Source organism: Mustelus asterias, chromosome 5, assembly GCF_964213995.1.
Source record: "Mustelus asterias chromosome 5, sMusAst1.hap1.1, whole genome shotgun sequence".
Taxonomy (NCBI): domain Eukaryota; kingdom Metazoa; phylum Chordata; class Chondrichthyes; order Carcharhiniformes; family Triakidae; genus Mustelus; species Mustelus asterias.
The window spans coordinates 7675571-7692815 of NC_135805.1; the positions used below are offsets into that span (position 1 = coordinate 7675571).

General features: G+C 46.7%; 1 protein-coding gene across 1 annotated transcript in view; it reads left to right on the top strand.

Annotated features, from left to right (window-relative positions):
* The window catches only part of LOC144493944 (dynein axonemal heavy chain 8-like), a 1661706-nt gene that overhangs the window by 1241881 nt on the left and 402580 nt on the right, over positions 1-17245 (top strand). The window contains exon 69 of the mRNA XM_078213521.1: positions 9121-9285. Within this exon, the coding sequence (XP_078069647.1) occupies positions 9121-9285 (165 nt within the window). The remainder of the gene's footprint in view (positions 1-9120; positions 9286-17245) is intronic.

Sequence of the window (17245 nt, forward strand, 5' to 3'; positions counted from 1 at the left end):
TCCTCTCGATCTGTTTTGACCTATCAGTGCTGTCTCCTCTTGATCTGTTTTGATCTCTCAGACCATGCTCCTCTCAATCTGTTTTGAATCTTAATCCTCTTTCCTCTCGATCTGTTTTGAATCTTAGTCCTCACTCCTCGCGATCTGTTTTGACCTCTCAGAACTCTCTCCTCTCGATCTGTTTTGATCTCTCAGGACTCTCTCCTTTCGATCTGTTTTGAACTCTCTGACCTCTCTTCTCTTGATCCGTTTTGACCTCTCAGTACTCTCTCCTCTTGATCTGTATTGATCTCTCAGACCTCTCTCGGCTCGATCTGTTTTGAAGTCTCTGACATGGCTCCTCTCAATCTGTTTTGACCTCTCAATCCACTCTCCTCTCGATCTGTTTTGATCTCTCAGACCTTGCTCCGCTCGATCTGTTTTGATTCTTAGTCCTCTCTCCTCTCGATCTGTTTTGATCTCTCAGACCTCTCTCCTCTCGATCTGTTTTGATCTCTCAGACCTCTCTCCGCTCGATCTGTTTTTGATCTCTCAGACCTTGCTCCTCTCGATCTGTTTTGACCTCTCAGACCTCTCTCCTCTCGATCTGTTTTGATCTGTCAGACCTCTCTCCTCTCGATCTGTTTTGACCTCTCAGACCTCTCTCCTCTCGATCTGTTTTGAACTCTCAAACGTTTGTCCTCTTGATCTGTTTTGATCTCTCAGACCTCTCAACTCTCGATCTGTTTTGACCTCTCAGACCTCTCTCCTCTCGATCTGTTTTGATCCTTCAGAACTCTTTCCTCTCGATCTGTTTTGATTTCTCAAACCTCTCTCCTCTCAATCTGCTTTGATCTCAGAGACCTCACTCCTCTCGATCTGTTTTCAACTCTCAGACCTCTCTCCATTTGGTCTGTTTTGAACTCTCGGACGTTGATCCTCTCGATCTGTTTTGATCTCTCAGACCTCTGTCCACTCGATCTGTTTTGATCCCTGAGTCCTCTCTCCTCTCAATCTGTTTTGAACTCTCAGCCCACTATCCTCTCGATTTGTTTTCAACTCTCAGACCTCTCTCCTCTCGATCTGTTTTGGACGCTCAGTCCTCTCTTCTCTCAATTTATTTTCAGCTCTTAGACCTCTCTCCTCTCGATCTGTTTTGAACTGTCCGACCTTGCTCCTCCCGATCTGTTTTGACCCCAATGCTGTCTCCTCTCAATCTGTTTTGATCTCTCAGACCATGCTCCTCTCAATCTGTTTTGAATCTTAGTCCTCTCTTCTCTCGATCTCTTTTGAATCTTAGTCCTCTCTCCTCTCGATCTGTTTCGATCTCTCAGAACTCTCTCCTCTCGATCTGTTTTGACCTCTCAGTCCTCTCGATCTGTTTTGAACTGTCAGACCTTGCTCCTCTCGATCTGTTTTGACCTCTTAATGCTGTCTCCTCTCAATCTGTTTTGATCTCTCAGACCATGCTCCTCTCCATCTGTTTTGAATCTTAGTCCTCTCTCCTCTCAATCAGTTTTGAATCTTAGTCCTCTCTCCTCTCGATCTGTTTTTGAACTGTCAGAACTCTCTCCTCTTGATCTGTATTGATCACTCAGACGTCTCTCATCTCGATCTGTTTTGAAGTCTCTGACGTTGCTCCTCTCAATCTGTTTTGACCTCTCAGTGCTGTCTCCTCCTCGATCTGTTTTTGAACTCTCAGGCCTTGCTCCACTCAATCTGTTTTGACTCTTAGTCCTCTCTCCTCTCGATCTGTTTTGATCTCTTAGACTGTGCTCCTCTCGATCTGTTTTGACCTCTCACTCCTCGCTCCTCTCGATCTGTTTTGAACTCTCAGACCTCACTCCTCTCGATCTGTTTTTGACCTCTCAGTCCTCTCTCCTCTCGATCTGTTTTTGACCTCTCAGTCCTCTCTCCTCTCGATCTGTTTTTGACCTCTCAGTCCTCTCGATCTGTTTTGAACTCTCAGACCTCTCTCCTCTCGATCTGTTTTGAATCAGAATCCTCTCTCCTCTTGATCTGTTTTGAAACTCAGACCTATCTTCTCTTGATCTGTTTTGAACTCTCAGACCTCGCTATTCTCGATCTGTTTTGACCTCTCGGACTTCTCTCCTCTCGATCTGTTTTGAACTCTCAGACCTATCTTCTCTCGATCTGTTTTGACCTCTCGGACCTCTCTCCTCTCGATCTGTTTTGATCTCTCAGACCTATCTCCTCTCGATCTGTTTTGAACTCTCAGACCTATCTTCTCTCGATCTGTTTTGACCTCTCGGACCTCTCTCCTCTCGATCTGTTTTGATCTCTCAGACCTATCTTCTCTCGATCTGTTTTGACCTCTCGGACCTCTCTCCTCTCGATCTGTTTTGATCTCTCAGTCCTCTCTCCTCTCGATCTGTTTTGAACTGTCAGACCTCTTTCCTTTCAATCTGCATTGATCTTTCAGTCATCTCTCTTCTCGATCTGTTTTTGATCTCTCAGTCCTCTCTCCTCCCGATCTGCTTTGATTTCTCAAACCTCTCTTCTCGATCTGTTTTGAACTGAAAGTCCTTGCTCATCGCGATCTGTTTTGACCTCTTAATGCTGTTCCTCCCGATCTGTTTTGATCTCTCAGACCATGCTCCTCTCAATCTGTTTTGAATCTTAGTCCTTTCTCCTCTCGATCTGTTTTTGCACTCTTAGAACTCTCTCCTCGCGATCCGTTTTGAACTGTCAGACCTTGCTCTTCTCGATCTGTTTTGACCTATCAGTGCTGTCTCCTCTTGATCTGTTTTGATCTCTCAGACCATGCTCCTCTCAATCTGTTTTGAATCTTAATCCTCTCTCCTCTCGATCTGTTTTGAATCTTAGTCCTCACTCCTCGCGATCTGTTTTGATCTCTCAGAACTCTCTCCTCTCGATCTGTTTTGATCTCTCAGACCTCTCTTCTCTTGATCCATTTTGACCTCTCAGTACTCTCTCCTCTTGATCTGTATTGATCTCTCAGACCTCTCCCGGCTCGATCTGTTTTGAAGTCTCTGACATGACTCCTCTCAATCTGTTTTGACCTCTCAGTCCTCTCTCCTCTCGATCTGTTTTGATCTCTCAGACCTCTCTCCTCTCGATCTGTTTTGATCTCTCAGACCTCTCTCCTCTCGATCTGTTTTGATCTGTCAGACCTCTCTCCTCTCGATCTGTTTTGATCTCTCAGACCTCTCTCCTCTCGATCTGTTTTTGATCTCTCAGGCCTTGCTCCTCTCGATCTGTTTTGACCTCTCAGTCCTCTCTCCTCTCAATCTGTTTTGATCTCTCAGACCTCTCTCCTCTCGATCTGTTTTTGATCTCTCAGACCTTGCTCCTCTCGATCTGTTTTGACCTCTCAGACCTCACTCCTCTCGATCTGTTTTGATCTCTCAGTCCTCTCTCTCCTCTCGATCTGTTTTTGATCTCTCAGTCCTCTCTGATGCACTATCAATCACGATACGAGGACTCCAGTGAGTGAGTGAATTAACAGGCTTTTATTCGCAAAGAACAGGAGCACACCCTTGTAGCTGACCTGGCCCAGACTGAGGCGAGGAGGAGGAACCATCACCTTTATACCTCGCTCTGGTGGAAAGGGAGGTGTCTCAGGTGGAAAGGGAGGAGTCTCGGGCCAGGTGCAGCATGGGTGTGTCCAGGCATACACATGTAGTTACAGTGGTTCACCACATTCACCCCTCCTTTAAAAAAAGAGTCCGGCGGGGGTGGGTGGAACAATATGTACAGAGGTATGAAGATATATATATATACACAAGAGTCACGAAACTGATGTAAGGCGTCGTCCCTTCACAGGTTCAGCCTGTCGGGCGGTTTGATCAGTCGCTGTGACCGCCGCAGTACCAGTTGAGGTGTTGCTGCCGGTGGCAGGGTGGAACCGCTCGAGTCCGCCGTCGTCCCTTCTGGTCGGGTCCTGCATGGTGACTCCGGGGGCTCAGGCGAGCTGAGTCACACGCGGCTGATGGCGTTCGGATTTTCGGTTCCCTCGGGTCGTACGCTGCGCTATTTGGTTTCGAGGCCAACTTTGCCCTGCAGACTTTCGCGTAGTGGCCTTTCTTTCCGCACCCAGAGCAGAACACCTCCCTTGCCGGGCAGCGTTGTCGGGGGTGCTTCCCCAGACCGCAAAAATAGCACTTTGGGCCTGCAACAGCCGCAGCAGTCGAGTAGTTGGTGGGGCGCTGTGTGGCATAAGTCTGTGGCCCTCCTAGGTACTGGGGTGGTAGTGGCCGTGAGGCTCACGATGTCGCGTGATCGGGCGCGTACGCCTCGAGGTTACGGGATGCCACTTCTAGGGATTCAGCGAGTGCCACAGTTTTTGATAGATCTAGCCCACCTTGTTCTAGCAGGCGCTGCCGAATATAGTTGGATGCGATGCCCGTAACGTAGGCATCGCGGATTAAGTCCTCCGTATACTGCGCAGCGGATACAGCCTTGCAGTTACAGGCCCTGCCGAGCGCACATAGTTCGCGGAGAAACTATGCGTTTGATTCTCCCGGCCGCTGTTTTCAGGTAGCCAGAAGGTGCCTGGCATAGACTTCGTTTGTCTGTTGGCTGTATTGGCTCTTTAGGAGCGCTAGCGTGTCCACGTACGTCTCTGCATCACAGATGGTGGCATAAACTGCGTCGCTTACCCGGGCGTTGCAGCTTGTCTGCATCGGACCGGACGACAGTGGAGGGTCCGAGGAAGGCTTCGAAGCACTTCAGCCAGTGATTGAAGCTGTTGGCGGCTCCCACAGCTTGCGGATCCAGGTTTAAAGTATCGGGCTTTAGAAGTTGCTCCATTCTGTTTTTTTTTACTTTGCGAATAAAATTGATGCACTATCAATCACGATACGAGGACTCCAGTGAGTGAGTGAATTAACAGGCTTTTATTTGCAAAGAACAGGAGCACACCCTTGTAGCTGACCTGGCCCAGACTGAGGCGAGGAGGAGGAACCATCACCTTTATACCTCGCTCTGGTGGAAAGGGAGGAGTCTCAGGTGGAAAGGGAGGAGCCCCGGGCCAGGTGCAGCATGGGTGTGTCCAGGCATACACATGTAGTTACAGTGGTTCACCACACTCTCTCCTTTCGATCTGTTTTTGATCTCTCAATCCTCTCTCCTCTCGATCTGTTTTGAACTCTCAGACCTCTCTCCCCTTGATCTGTTTTGAATCAGAATCCTGTCTCCTCTCGATCAGTTTTGAACACTCAGTACTCTCGCCTCTTGATCTGTTGTGACTCTCAGACCTCGCTATTCTCGATCTGTTTTGACCTCTCGGTGCTGTCTCCTCTCGATCTGTTTTGATTTCTCAGACGTTGCTCCGCTCGATCTGTTTTGACTCTTTGTCCTCTCACCTCTCGATCTGTTTTGAACTCTCAGACCTCGCTATTCTTGATCTGATTTGACCTCTCAGTCCTCTCTCCTCTCGATCTGTTTTGATCTCTCAGACCTTTCTCCTCTTGATCTGTTTTGACCTCTCAGTCATCTCTCTTCTCGATCTGTTTCGACCTCTCAGACCTCTCCCCTCTCGATCTGTTTTGATCTCTCAGACCTCTCCCCTCTCGATCTGTTTTGATCTTTCAGACCTTTCTCCTCTCGATCTGTTTTGACTCTTAGTCCTCTCTCCTCTCGATCTGTTTTGCCCTCTCAGACCTTGCTCCTCTCGATCTGTTTTCAACTCTCAGACCTCCCTCCTCTCGATCTGTTTTGGATGCTCAGTCCTCTCTTCTCTCGTTTTATTTTCATCGCTCAGACCTCCCTCCTCTCGATCTGTTTTGGACGCTCAGTCCTCTCTTCTCTCATTTTATTTTCATCGCTCAGACCTCTCTCCTCTCGATCTGTTTCAAACTCTGACTTCACTGTTCTCAACCCGTTTTGAAATCTCAGACCTCTCAACTCTCGATCTGCTTTGATCTTTCAGTCCTCTCTCCTCTCGATTTAGTAAGGGCTCTTAGACCTCTCTCCTCTCGATCTGTTTTGATCTCACAGTCCTCTCTTCGCTTGATCTGTTTTGAACTCTCAGTCCTCTCTTCTCTCGATCTGTTTCAACCTCTCAGACGTCTCTCCTCTCGATCTGTTTTGATCTCTCAGACCTCTCTTCGCTTGATCTGTTTTGAACTCTCAGACCTTGCTCCTCTCGATCTGTTTTGACTTGACAGTGCTGTCTCCTCTCGATCTGTTTTGATCTCTCAGACCTCTCTCCTCTCGATCTGTTTTGACCTCTCAGACCTCTCTCCTCTCGATCTGTTTTGATCTCTCAGTCCTCTCTCCTCTCGATCTGTTTTGATCTCTCAGTCCTCTCTCCTCTCGATCTGTTTTGAACTGTCAGACCTCTCTCCTCTCGATCTGTATTGATCTTTCAGTCATCTCTCTTCTCGATCTGTTTTTGATCTCTCAGTCCTCTCTCCTCTCGATCTGCTTTGATTACCCAAACCACTCTCCTCTCGATCTGTTTTGAACTGTCAGACCTTGCTCCTCTCGATCTGTTTTGACCTCTTAATGCTGTCTCCTCTCGATCTGTTTTTGATCTCTCAGTCCTCTCTCCTCTCGATCTGTTTTGACCTCTCAGTCCTCTCTCCTCTCGATCTGTTTTGAACTGTCAGACCTTGCTCCTCTCGATCTGTTTTGACCTCTTAATGCTGTCTCCTCTCGATCTGTTTTGATCTCTCAGACCATGCTCCTCTCAATCTGTTTCGAATCTTAGTCCTCTCTCCTCTCGATCTGTTTTTGAACTCTCTGACCTCTCTTCTCTTGATCTGTTTTTGATCTCTCAGACCTCACTCCACCCGATCTGTTTTGAACTCTCTGACCTCTCTCCTCTTGATCTGTTTTGACCTGTCAGTGCTGTCTCCTCTCGATCTGTTTTGATCCCTCAGATCTTGCTCCTCTCAATCTGTTTTGAATCTTAGTCCTGTCTCCTCTCGATCTGTTTTGAACTGTCAGTACTCTCTCCCCTTGATCTGTTGTGACTCTCAGACCTCTATCCTCTCGATCTGTTTTGAACTCTCAGACCTCACTATTCTCGATTTGTTTTGAATTCTCAGTGCTATCTCCTCAAATCTGTATTGATCTTTCAGTCCTCTCTCCTTTCAATCTGTTTTGATCTTTCAGTCCTCTCTCCTCTCGATCTGCTTTGACTTCTCAAACCTCTCTCTTCTCGATCTTTTTTGATCTCCCAGACCTCCCTCCGCTCGATCTGTGTTGAACTCTCAGTACTCTCTCCTCTCGATCTGTTTTGATCTCTCAGACCTTGCTCCGCTCGATCTGTGTTGAATCTTAGTCCTCTCGCCTCCCGATCTGTTTTGAGTACTCAGAACTCTCTCCTCTCGATCTGTTTTGACCTCTCAGACCTCTCTCCTCGTGATTTGTTTTGAACTCTCTGACCTCTCTTCTCTTGATTTGTTTTGAACTCTCTGACCTCTCACCTCTTGATCTGTATTGATCTCTCAGACCTCTCTCCACTCGATCTGTTTTGATCTCTCAGACCTCTCTCCTTTCGATCTATTTTGATCTCTCAGTCCTCTTTCCTCTCCATCTGTTTTGATCTTTCAGACCTCACTCCTCTCGATCTGTTTTGAACTCTCAGACCTTGCTCCTCTTGATCTGTTTTGAATCATAATCCTGGCTCCTCTCGATCAGTTTTGAACTCTCAGGACTCTCGCCTCTTGATCTGCTGTGACTCTCAGACCTCGCTATTCTCGATCAGTTTTGACCTCTCAGTGCTGTCTCCTTTCGATCTGTTTTGATCTCTCAGACCTCTCTCATCTTGATCTGTTTTGATCTCTCAGACCTCTCTCATCTTGATCTGTTTTGATCTCTCAGACCTCTCCCCTCTCGATCTGTTTTGATCTCTCAGTCCTCTCTCATCTTGATCTGTTTTGATCTCTCAGTTCTCTCTCCTCTCGATCTGTTTTGATCCTTCAGTCCTCTCTCCTCTCGATCTATTTTGAACTCTCAGACCTCTCTCCTCTCGATCTGTTTTGATCCCTCCGTCCTCTCTCCTCCCGATCTGTTTTGAACTCTCAGACCTCTCTCCAGTCGATCTGTATTGATCTTTCAGTCCTCTCTCCTCTCGATCTGTTTTGATCTTTCAGTCCTTTCTCCTTTCGATCTGTTTTGACCTCTGAGTCCTTCCTTCTCTTGATCTGCTTTGATCACTCAGAACTCTCCTCTTTTTTTTGATCTCTCATTCCTCTCTCCCCTCAAACTGCTTTGAACTCTCAGATCTCCCTCCATTGGATCTGTTTTGATCTCTCAGGCCTCTCTCCATTGGATCTGTTTTGATCTCTCAGTCCTCTCTCCATCCGATCTGTTTTGGTCTCTCAGACCTCCCTCCTCTCGATCTGTTATGACCTCTCAGTCCTCTCTCCACTTGATCTGTTTTCATCTCTCAGACCCCTCTCCTGTCGACGTATTTTGAACTCTGTCCTCTCTCATCTCGATCTGTTTTGACCCCTCTGTCCTCTCTCCACTCGATCTTTTTTGATCTCTCATACGTGTCTGCTCTCGATCTGTTTTGAACTCTCAGGCCTCTTTCCTTTCGATCTGCTTTGATCTCTCAGTCCTCTCTCCTCTCGATCTGTTTTGATCTCTCAGTCCTCTCTCCTCTTGCTCTGTTTTGACCTCTCGGTCCTCTCTCCTCTCCATCCATTTTGGATTCTGAGACCTCTCTCCTCTCAATCTGTTTTGGACTTTCACATAAATTATTTTAGCACAAGGTAAGTGACCTTGGGCTTAATATATTAGCATTGGTATACAATTGGCTAACTGATAATGAATAGGATGGAAATCCATGAATAGGATGGGAATGGAGGGATATGGTTCCATGAAGGGTAGGGGATATTTGTTCAGTCGGACATCATGGTCAGTGCAGGCTTGGAGGGCCAAAGGGCCTGTTCCTGTGCTGTAATTTTCTTTGTTCTTTGTTCTTGTTCCTTGAAAGAAAACAGACAGGATAAATTGGTCAGTTTCAGATTGTCATACTGGAACAAATGTGCTGAGACCTCAACTGTGCAGCCCACATACAATAGGACCAGGAACAATAAATGTATATCAATGGGAATAAAGTATCTGAGCAGATTAAGGTTGCAGACATTAACAGATTTAAAATATTACATATTTAAATTGTTATCTGGTGTCTTTTGATAGGTATCAAACTTATTTGCTCGGGATGAACTTGATGAGATTACTCAATCGCTGATTGCACCAATGAAGAAAGAAACACCTCGTACCCCTCCCACTTTTGACAATCTATATGAATATTTCATAAAAAGAGCCAGGAAACATCTTCATGTTGTTCTTTGTTTTTCTCCGGTTAGTTATGGTTTTAATTTTGTTATCTGTCTAACAAGAATTTCTATATTGGTGCAAGAATGTTTGATTTTGATTTGTGATTAATCCATTTTAATCACAAGTGGCATTATTAGTCACATAGAGTCATAGAGTCAGAGAGCAATACAGTATGGAAACAGACCCATCGACCCAACCGTCCATGCTGACTATGGTGCCCTCCCAGCTAGTCCCAATCGTCTGTGTTTGGCCCATATCCCGCTAATCCTTTCCCATCCATGTACTTATTCAAATGCTTCTTAAATGTTGCTATTGTACCTGCCTCAGCCACTTTCTCTGGCAGCTCATTCCATATACGCACCACCCTCTGCGTGAAGGAGTTGTCCCTCAGGTGATAATCTCAAACTACACTCTATCAAGCTTGGTTCGACAACAAATCGATTCAACTCCAGATGTTTAATCAACCTCTTTATTTCATTATGTTACGACGTCGGGTCAGTCTTCCTTAATAATGCAGGCTAACAAAGCTTGCAGCCCTCAGGGGAGACTGAACACACTTCTTTGTTTTGGTACAATACACAAATACTTTTTTTCTAACACATACAAGCGACCCGATAGCCTACCAGCTATAGCCCCAATATACTCGTTACCAATCAGAGGATAATAATACTTCATGCACTCCTCGTGCTGACCTTCACTGGCCAGTCACATTCTGTGCGCATATGCTGCAACACAGAACACTTGTGTGATAACAAGTGATCGCAGCTGCATTCAGCTTATCTTAGTAGGCAGTTGTCTGCAGAACAAGGCCATACCATCACATGACCTCACCCAACCGCCAGGAGCCAGGCAATAGTTTATACTCACTTATACTATAATACTGTAAGCATTAGATTATTAATAGTTTCTACAATTAAGGAAGACACCACTATCCAAGCATCACTACACATATATCCACATCCACAGGTACCTTTTAAATCTTTCCCTCTCACCTTAAACCTACACCCTTGAGTTTTCAATTCCACTTCGCTGGGAAAAAGACTATGGGCGAAATTTTACCAACTTGACCCACCCATTGATGGCTGGAACGAGCCAGTAAAATCACGCGAGAACCAAGAATCAGGATCACACCCGATTCCTTGGTTCTCGCAATTTTTTGAGAGCCGGATTTCTGGCACGGTCAGCCTCTTGCCGGACATGGGCGAGAAGCTGAATAATTTATTTAAACCTATTTAACTTTGAATTTCCATGTTTTTTGTCCAGACTCACCTCCCTTTATGACCTCTCCGAGAGAGGTTCTCTCCAGCAAGGAAAACGTCTGCTCCCGACAAATGGGGAATGGTCCTGTTGGCCTCACTGGTGGAACCGGAGGTCATTGAGGCTGCCTGGAGAGGCCAAGGGCAAGGGAGGGTGCCCCTTGGGCAGTGCCAGCCTGGCACCTGGGCAATGCTCAGCAGGCACATTAGCACTGCCCACCAGGCAGTGCCAGGGGATGGGACTTCAGGGGCGGAGCCCAAAGGCAGAGCCTATGGAGGCAGGGCTTATGGGGCCCGGCATGAAGGTGCAGCCTGATAGGAGGGGAAAGGGGGGCCTGTGGTACACCCTGCAATGGGATTGGATGGAGGCCCCGCTGCCGCACTGCAGTGGGATTGGATTAGCGTGGGAGGGGGGGCCCGCTACCCCTCTGTAGTTGCAATCGGATCCGGAGAAGGGGGAGCTCAAAAAGTCTGGGCGGCGAGGGTGTGTGGGGGCAGCAGGGGTTAGATGCCCATGTGTTGTGGGGCTTATGATCGGCTGCGGGCCTCCGCAATTGCATGGGGGTGGGGAGCTGGTTGAGGCTGCCTGCAGTAGCAGGGGCCTGACAGCTCTTTCTCTGTCTGTCAGAGTCCTGCAGTTGCTATTGAGCATGTGCAGAATCAGAAGTCTGCACATGCGCAGTAGCTCCTTCTACAAGCTGGCTGGTGAATTAAGTAAGAGTTTTAACAACACCAGGTTAAAGTCCAACAGGTTTATTTGGTAGCAAATGCCATTAGCTTTCGGAGCGCTGCTCCTTCGTCAGATGGAGTGGATATCTGCTCTCAAACAGGGCACAGAGACACAAAATCAAGTTACAGAATACTGATTAGAATGCGAATCTCTACAGCCAACCAGGCTGTATCTTAAAGATACAGACAATGTGAGTGGAGGGAGCATTAAGCACAGGTTAAAGAGACGTGCATTGTCTCCAAACAGGACAGCCAGTGAGATTCTGCAAGTCCAGGAGGCAAGCTGTGGGGGTTACTGATAGTGTGACATAAACCCAACATCCCGGTTTAGGCCATCCTCATGTGTGCGGAACTTGACTATCAGTTTCTGCTCAGCGACTCTGCGCTGTCATGTGTCGTGAAGGCCGCCTTGGAGAACGCTTACCTGAAGATCCAAGGCTGAATGCCCGTGACCGCTGAAGTGCTCCCCCACAGGAAGAGAACAGTCTTGCCTGGTGATTTTCGAGCATTGTTCATTCACCCGTTGTCGTAGCGTCTGCATAGTTTCCCCAATGTACCATGCCTCGGGACATCCTTTCCTGCAGCGTATCAGGGAGACAATGTTGGCCGAGTGCAAGAGTAGGTACCGTGTACCTGGTAGATGGTGTTCTCATGTGAGATGATGGCATCCGTGTCGATGATCCGGCACGTCTTGCAGAGGTTGCTGTGGCAGGGTTGTGTGGTGTCGTGGTCACTGTTCTCCGGAAGGCTGGGTAGTTTGCTGCGGACAATGGTCTGTTTGAGGTTGTGCGGTTGTTTGAAGGCACGAAGTGGGGGTGTGGGGATGGCCTTGGCGAGATGTTCATCTCCACCTATAAACTTGCCAGTGAGGGTATAGATAATTTTACCCTCTGACTGGCATGTGACCTAACTCCAGATGCATGCCTTTGCCCAGTATCTCTTCCTATATTTCATTAACATAAATCTACCAATCTCAGATTTTAAATGAACAATTAAGTTCATATCAACTGTGATTTTCAGAAAAGTTTCTAAACTTCTACGTCTTTTGCAAGTAAAATGTCTAGTTTATGTCTTTGATTCCTAAATTCCCCAATGTGTGAAAATAGTTTCTCTATCCACCGTTATCTGCTTCAACCACAGAACAGCTTTCGAAGATGTCAGCTTCCTTGAATTGGCTTTTTGCCCATAACTTCCTCGGAGTGGCAATCAGTGGTGGATTGCTACTCCATAGCGACTTACTTTGCTTGAAATCCAAAGCCCGTGTCTTGCCCAACTTTCCTAACTCAGGCCACTTGAGTTTGAAACAGTGAAGCAGCCCAGTGGCGACAGCAGCAAAGTGTAAATGGTGTCGAGCGAAAGAGCACATACCCCCTTTTTACAGCACTATTTATTTTATTCATTCATTGGATGTGGGCATTGCAGGTTGGGCCAGCATTTGTTCCACAGCTGTAATTGCCCTTTAATTCAATGGCTTGCTAGGCCATTTCAGAATGCATTTTCAGAGTCAACCACTTGCTGTGGATCTGGAGTTACATGTAGGCCAGACATGTGACTCCAGGTAAGGACAGCAGATTTCCTTCCCTAAAGGACATTAGTGAACCAGATGGGTTTTTCAGACAACCTATGATCATTGTGAGACTTTTAATTACAGATTTTTATTAAATTCATATTTCACTTTCTGCCATGGTGGGATTCGAACCTGGGTCCACAATGCATTAGAATCATAGAATCTCAGACTACAGAAGAGGTCCTTCAGCCCATCGAGTCTGCACTGACACATCAGAAACACCTGAACAACCACCTATCCCATCTACCATCAATTGGCCCATAGCCCTTGACATTATGTCATGCCAAGTGCTCATCCAGGTACTTTTTAAAGGATGTGAGGCAACCCGCCTCCACCACCCACCCAGGCAGCGCATTCCAGACCGTCACCACCTTCTGGGTGAAAAGGTTTTTCCTCACATCCCATCTAAACTTCCTGCCCCTCACCTTGAACCTATATCCCCTCAGGACTGACCCTTCAATTAAGGGGAACAGCTGCTCCTTATCCACTCATAATCTTGTACACCTCGATCAGGTCGTCCCTCAGTCTTCTCTGCTCCAACGAAAACAACCCAAGCCTACCCAACCTCTCTTCATAACTTAAATGTTCCATCCTAGGCGAATCTCCTCTGTACCATCTCCAGTGCAATCACATCCTTCCTATAATTTGGTGACCAAGATTGGTGGCACAGTGGACAGTAAAGGTTATCTAGGATTGCAACAGAGTCTTGATCAATTGGGCCAGTGGGCTGATGAATCGCAGATGGAGTTTAATTTAGATAAATGTGAGGTGATGTATTTTGGTAGGTCGAACCAGGGCAGAATTTACTCAGGGCGTTGGGGAGAGTTTAGAACAAAGAGATCTAGGGGTACAGGTTCATAGCTCCTTGAAAGTGGAGTCACAGGTGGACAGAGTGGTGAAGAAGGCATTTGGCATGCTTGGTTTCATTGGTCAAAACATTGAATACAGGAGTTGGGATGTCTTGTTGAAGTTGTACAAGACACTGGTAAGGCCACACTTGGAATACTGTGTACAGTTCTGATCACCCTATTAGGGAAAGGATATTGTTAAACTTGAAAGAGTGCAGAAAAGATTTACTAAGATACTAACGGGACTTGATGGCTTGAGTTATAAGGAGAGGCTGGATAGACTGGGACCTTTTTGCCCTGGAGCATAGGAGGCTGAGGGGTGATGTTATAGAGGTCTATAAAATAATGAGGGGCAGAGATCAGGTAGATAGTCAACATATTTTCCCAAAGGCAGAGGAGTCTAAAACTTGAGGGCATAGGTTTAAGGTGAGAGGAGAGAGATACAAATCTGTCCAGTGGGGCAATTTTTTCACACAGAGGGTGTTGAGTGTCTGGAACGAGCTGCCAGAGGTAGTAGTAGAGGCAGATACAATTTTGTCTTATCTCTACAGCCCTTCCTAAATAGTGGAACCACATTAGCTGTTCTCCAGTTGTCTGGCGTCCCCAGAGAGGAATTGAAAATTTGGGTCAAAGCCCTGCAATTTCCTCCCTTACCTCCCACAGCAGCCTAGGGCACAATTCATCTGGACCTGGAGATTTATCCACTTTTAAGCTGCTGACACCTCCAATACCTTGTCCTTCCCTGTGTCAAATTCCCTAAGAACGTCACAGTCTCTCTCCCTGAATTCCATACCATTGTCCTCAATCTCTTGGGTGAAGAAAGATGTGAGGAAGACATTTAACACTTTATCAATGAGCCTGCATCTCTGGATTACTACTCCAGTGACAATACTTCCACTTCTCCAAGGATGAGCTACCATAGTCAGATGAGTTTAAAAGGACCATTGATAGGGAGGAGCAAAGTTTCAAAGAGATGTGGGGGTTCAAACATCAATGGGGAGGTGGGGGGAAGAGCATACCTGGTCGGGTCGGGTCAAGGCTGCGCGAGTGTCAAGTTGGGGTGAGCAGGGAAAGGGTTGGCTCAGGTTGGGACACGGTGATCGGTGTTGGATATGGTATGGACAGGAGGGATTCGGGGGAGTGGTAGGAGACATGGTGGTGAGGGGTGGGGGGGGTCATTCAGGTCAGGGGGATGTTAAAGCCCAGTTGGGTCAGGGGTCAAGTAGAATCATCATAGAATCATAGAAACCCTACAGTGCAGAAAGAGGCCATTTGGCCCATCGAGTCTGTACCGACCACAATCCCACCCAGGCCCTACTCCCATATCCCAACATATTTACCCGCTAATAAGAACATAAGAACATAAGAAATAGGAGCAGGAGTAGGCCATCTAGCCCCTCGAGCCTGCCCCACCATTAAATAAGATCATGGCTGATCTGAAGTGGATTAGTTCCACTTACCCGCCTGATCCCTATAACCCCTAATTCCCTTACCGATCAGGAATCCATCTATCCGTGATTTAAACATATTCAACGAGGTAGCGTCCACCACTTCAGTGGGCAGAGAATTCCAGAGATTCACCACCCTCTGAGATAAGAAGTTCCTCCTCAACTCTGTCCTAAACTGACCCCCCTTTATTTTGAGGCTGTGCCCTCTAGCTCTCGCTTCCTTTCTAAGTGGAAAGAATCTCTCCACCTCTACCCTATCCAGCCCCTTCATTATCTTATATGTCTCTATAAGATCCCCCTTCAGCCTTCTAAATTCCAACGAGTACAAACCCAATCTGCTCAGTCTCCTCTCATAAACAACTCCCCTCATCTCTGGTATCAACCTGGTGAACCTTCTCTGCACTCCCTCCAAGGCCAATATATCCTTCCGCAAATAAGGGGACCAATACTGCACACAGTATTCCAGCTGCGGCCTCACCAATGCCCTGTACAGATGCAGCAAGACATCTCTGCTTTTATATTCTATCCCCCTTGCGATATAGGCCAACATCCCATTTGCCTTCTTGATCACCTGTTGCACCTGCAGACTGGGTTTTTGCGTCTCATGCACAAGGACCCCAGGTCCCTTTGCACAGTAGCATGTTGCAATTTTTTTCCATTCAGATAATAATCCAATTTGCTATTATTTCCTCCAAAGTGAATAACCTCGCATTTGTCAACGTTATACTCCATCTGCCAGATCCTCACCCACTCACTCAGCCTGTCCAAATCTCTCTGCAGACCTTCTACGCCCTCCACACGATTCACTTTTCCACTTATCTTTGTGTCGTCTGCAAACTTTGTTACCCTACACTCAGTCCCCTCCTCCAGATCGTCTATATAAATGGTAAATAGTTGAGGCCCCAGTACCGATCCCTGCGGCACGCCACTAGATACCATCCGCCAACCAGAAAAGCACCCATTTATTCCGACTCTCTGCTTCCTGTCGGGTAGCCAATCCCCAATCCACGCTAATACCCTACCCCCAACTCCGTGTGACCCAATCTTCTTCAGCAACCTTTTGTGAGGCACCTTATCAAACGCCTTTTGGAAATCCAAAAACACCACATCCACCGGTTCCCCTCCGTCAACCGCACTAGTCACATCTTCATAAAAATCCAACAAATTCGTCATGCACGACTTTCCCCTCATGAATCCATGCTGCGTCTGCTTAATCGAACCATTCTTATCCAGATGGCCTGCTATTTCTTCTTTAATGATGGATTCCAGCATTTTCCCAACTACAGACGTTAAGCTAACCGGCCTGTAGTTACCCGCCTTTTGTCTATTTCCTTTTTTAAACAGCGGCGTAACATTAGCCGTTTTCCAATCCGCCGGCACTACCCCAGAATCCAACGAATTTTGATAAATAACCACTAACGCATCCGCTATTACCTCTGACATTTCTTTCAGTACCCTGGGATGCATTCCATCCGGGCCCGGGGACTTGTCCACCTTCAGTCCCGTTAGTCTACCAAGCACTGCCTCCCTGGTAACATTAATTGTATTGAGTACCTCTCCTCCTACCAACCCTCTATCGTTAATATTCGGTAAACTATTTGTGTCTTCCACCGTGAAGACCAACACAAAAAACGTATTTAAAGTTTCAGCATTTCCTCATTTCCCACTATTAAATCCCCCCTCTCGTCCTCCAAGGGTCCAACATTCACTCTTGCCACTCTATTCCTTTTTATATATTTGTAAAAGCTTTTACTATCATTTTTTATATTTAGAGCGAGCCTAGCTTCATAACCTATCTTTCCTTTCTTTATCGCTTTCTTAGTTGTTCTTTGTTGTTTCTTAAAGTTTTCCCAATCTTCCGATTCTCCACTATTTTTGGCCACTCTGTACGCATCGGTCTTTAATTTATTACTCTCCTTAATTTCCTTCATTATCCACGGTTGGTTATCCCTTTTCTTACAGTCCTTCTTTATCACCTGAATATATTGTTGCTGAGTACTGAAAAGGATCTCCTTAAAAATCCTCCACTGTTCCTCAGCTGTCCTACCTACCAGTCTGCTCACCTTAGCCAATTCAGCCCTCATCCTATCGTACTTCCCTCTGTTCAAACAGAGGACACTAGTATGGGACCCTACT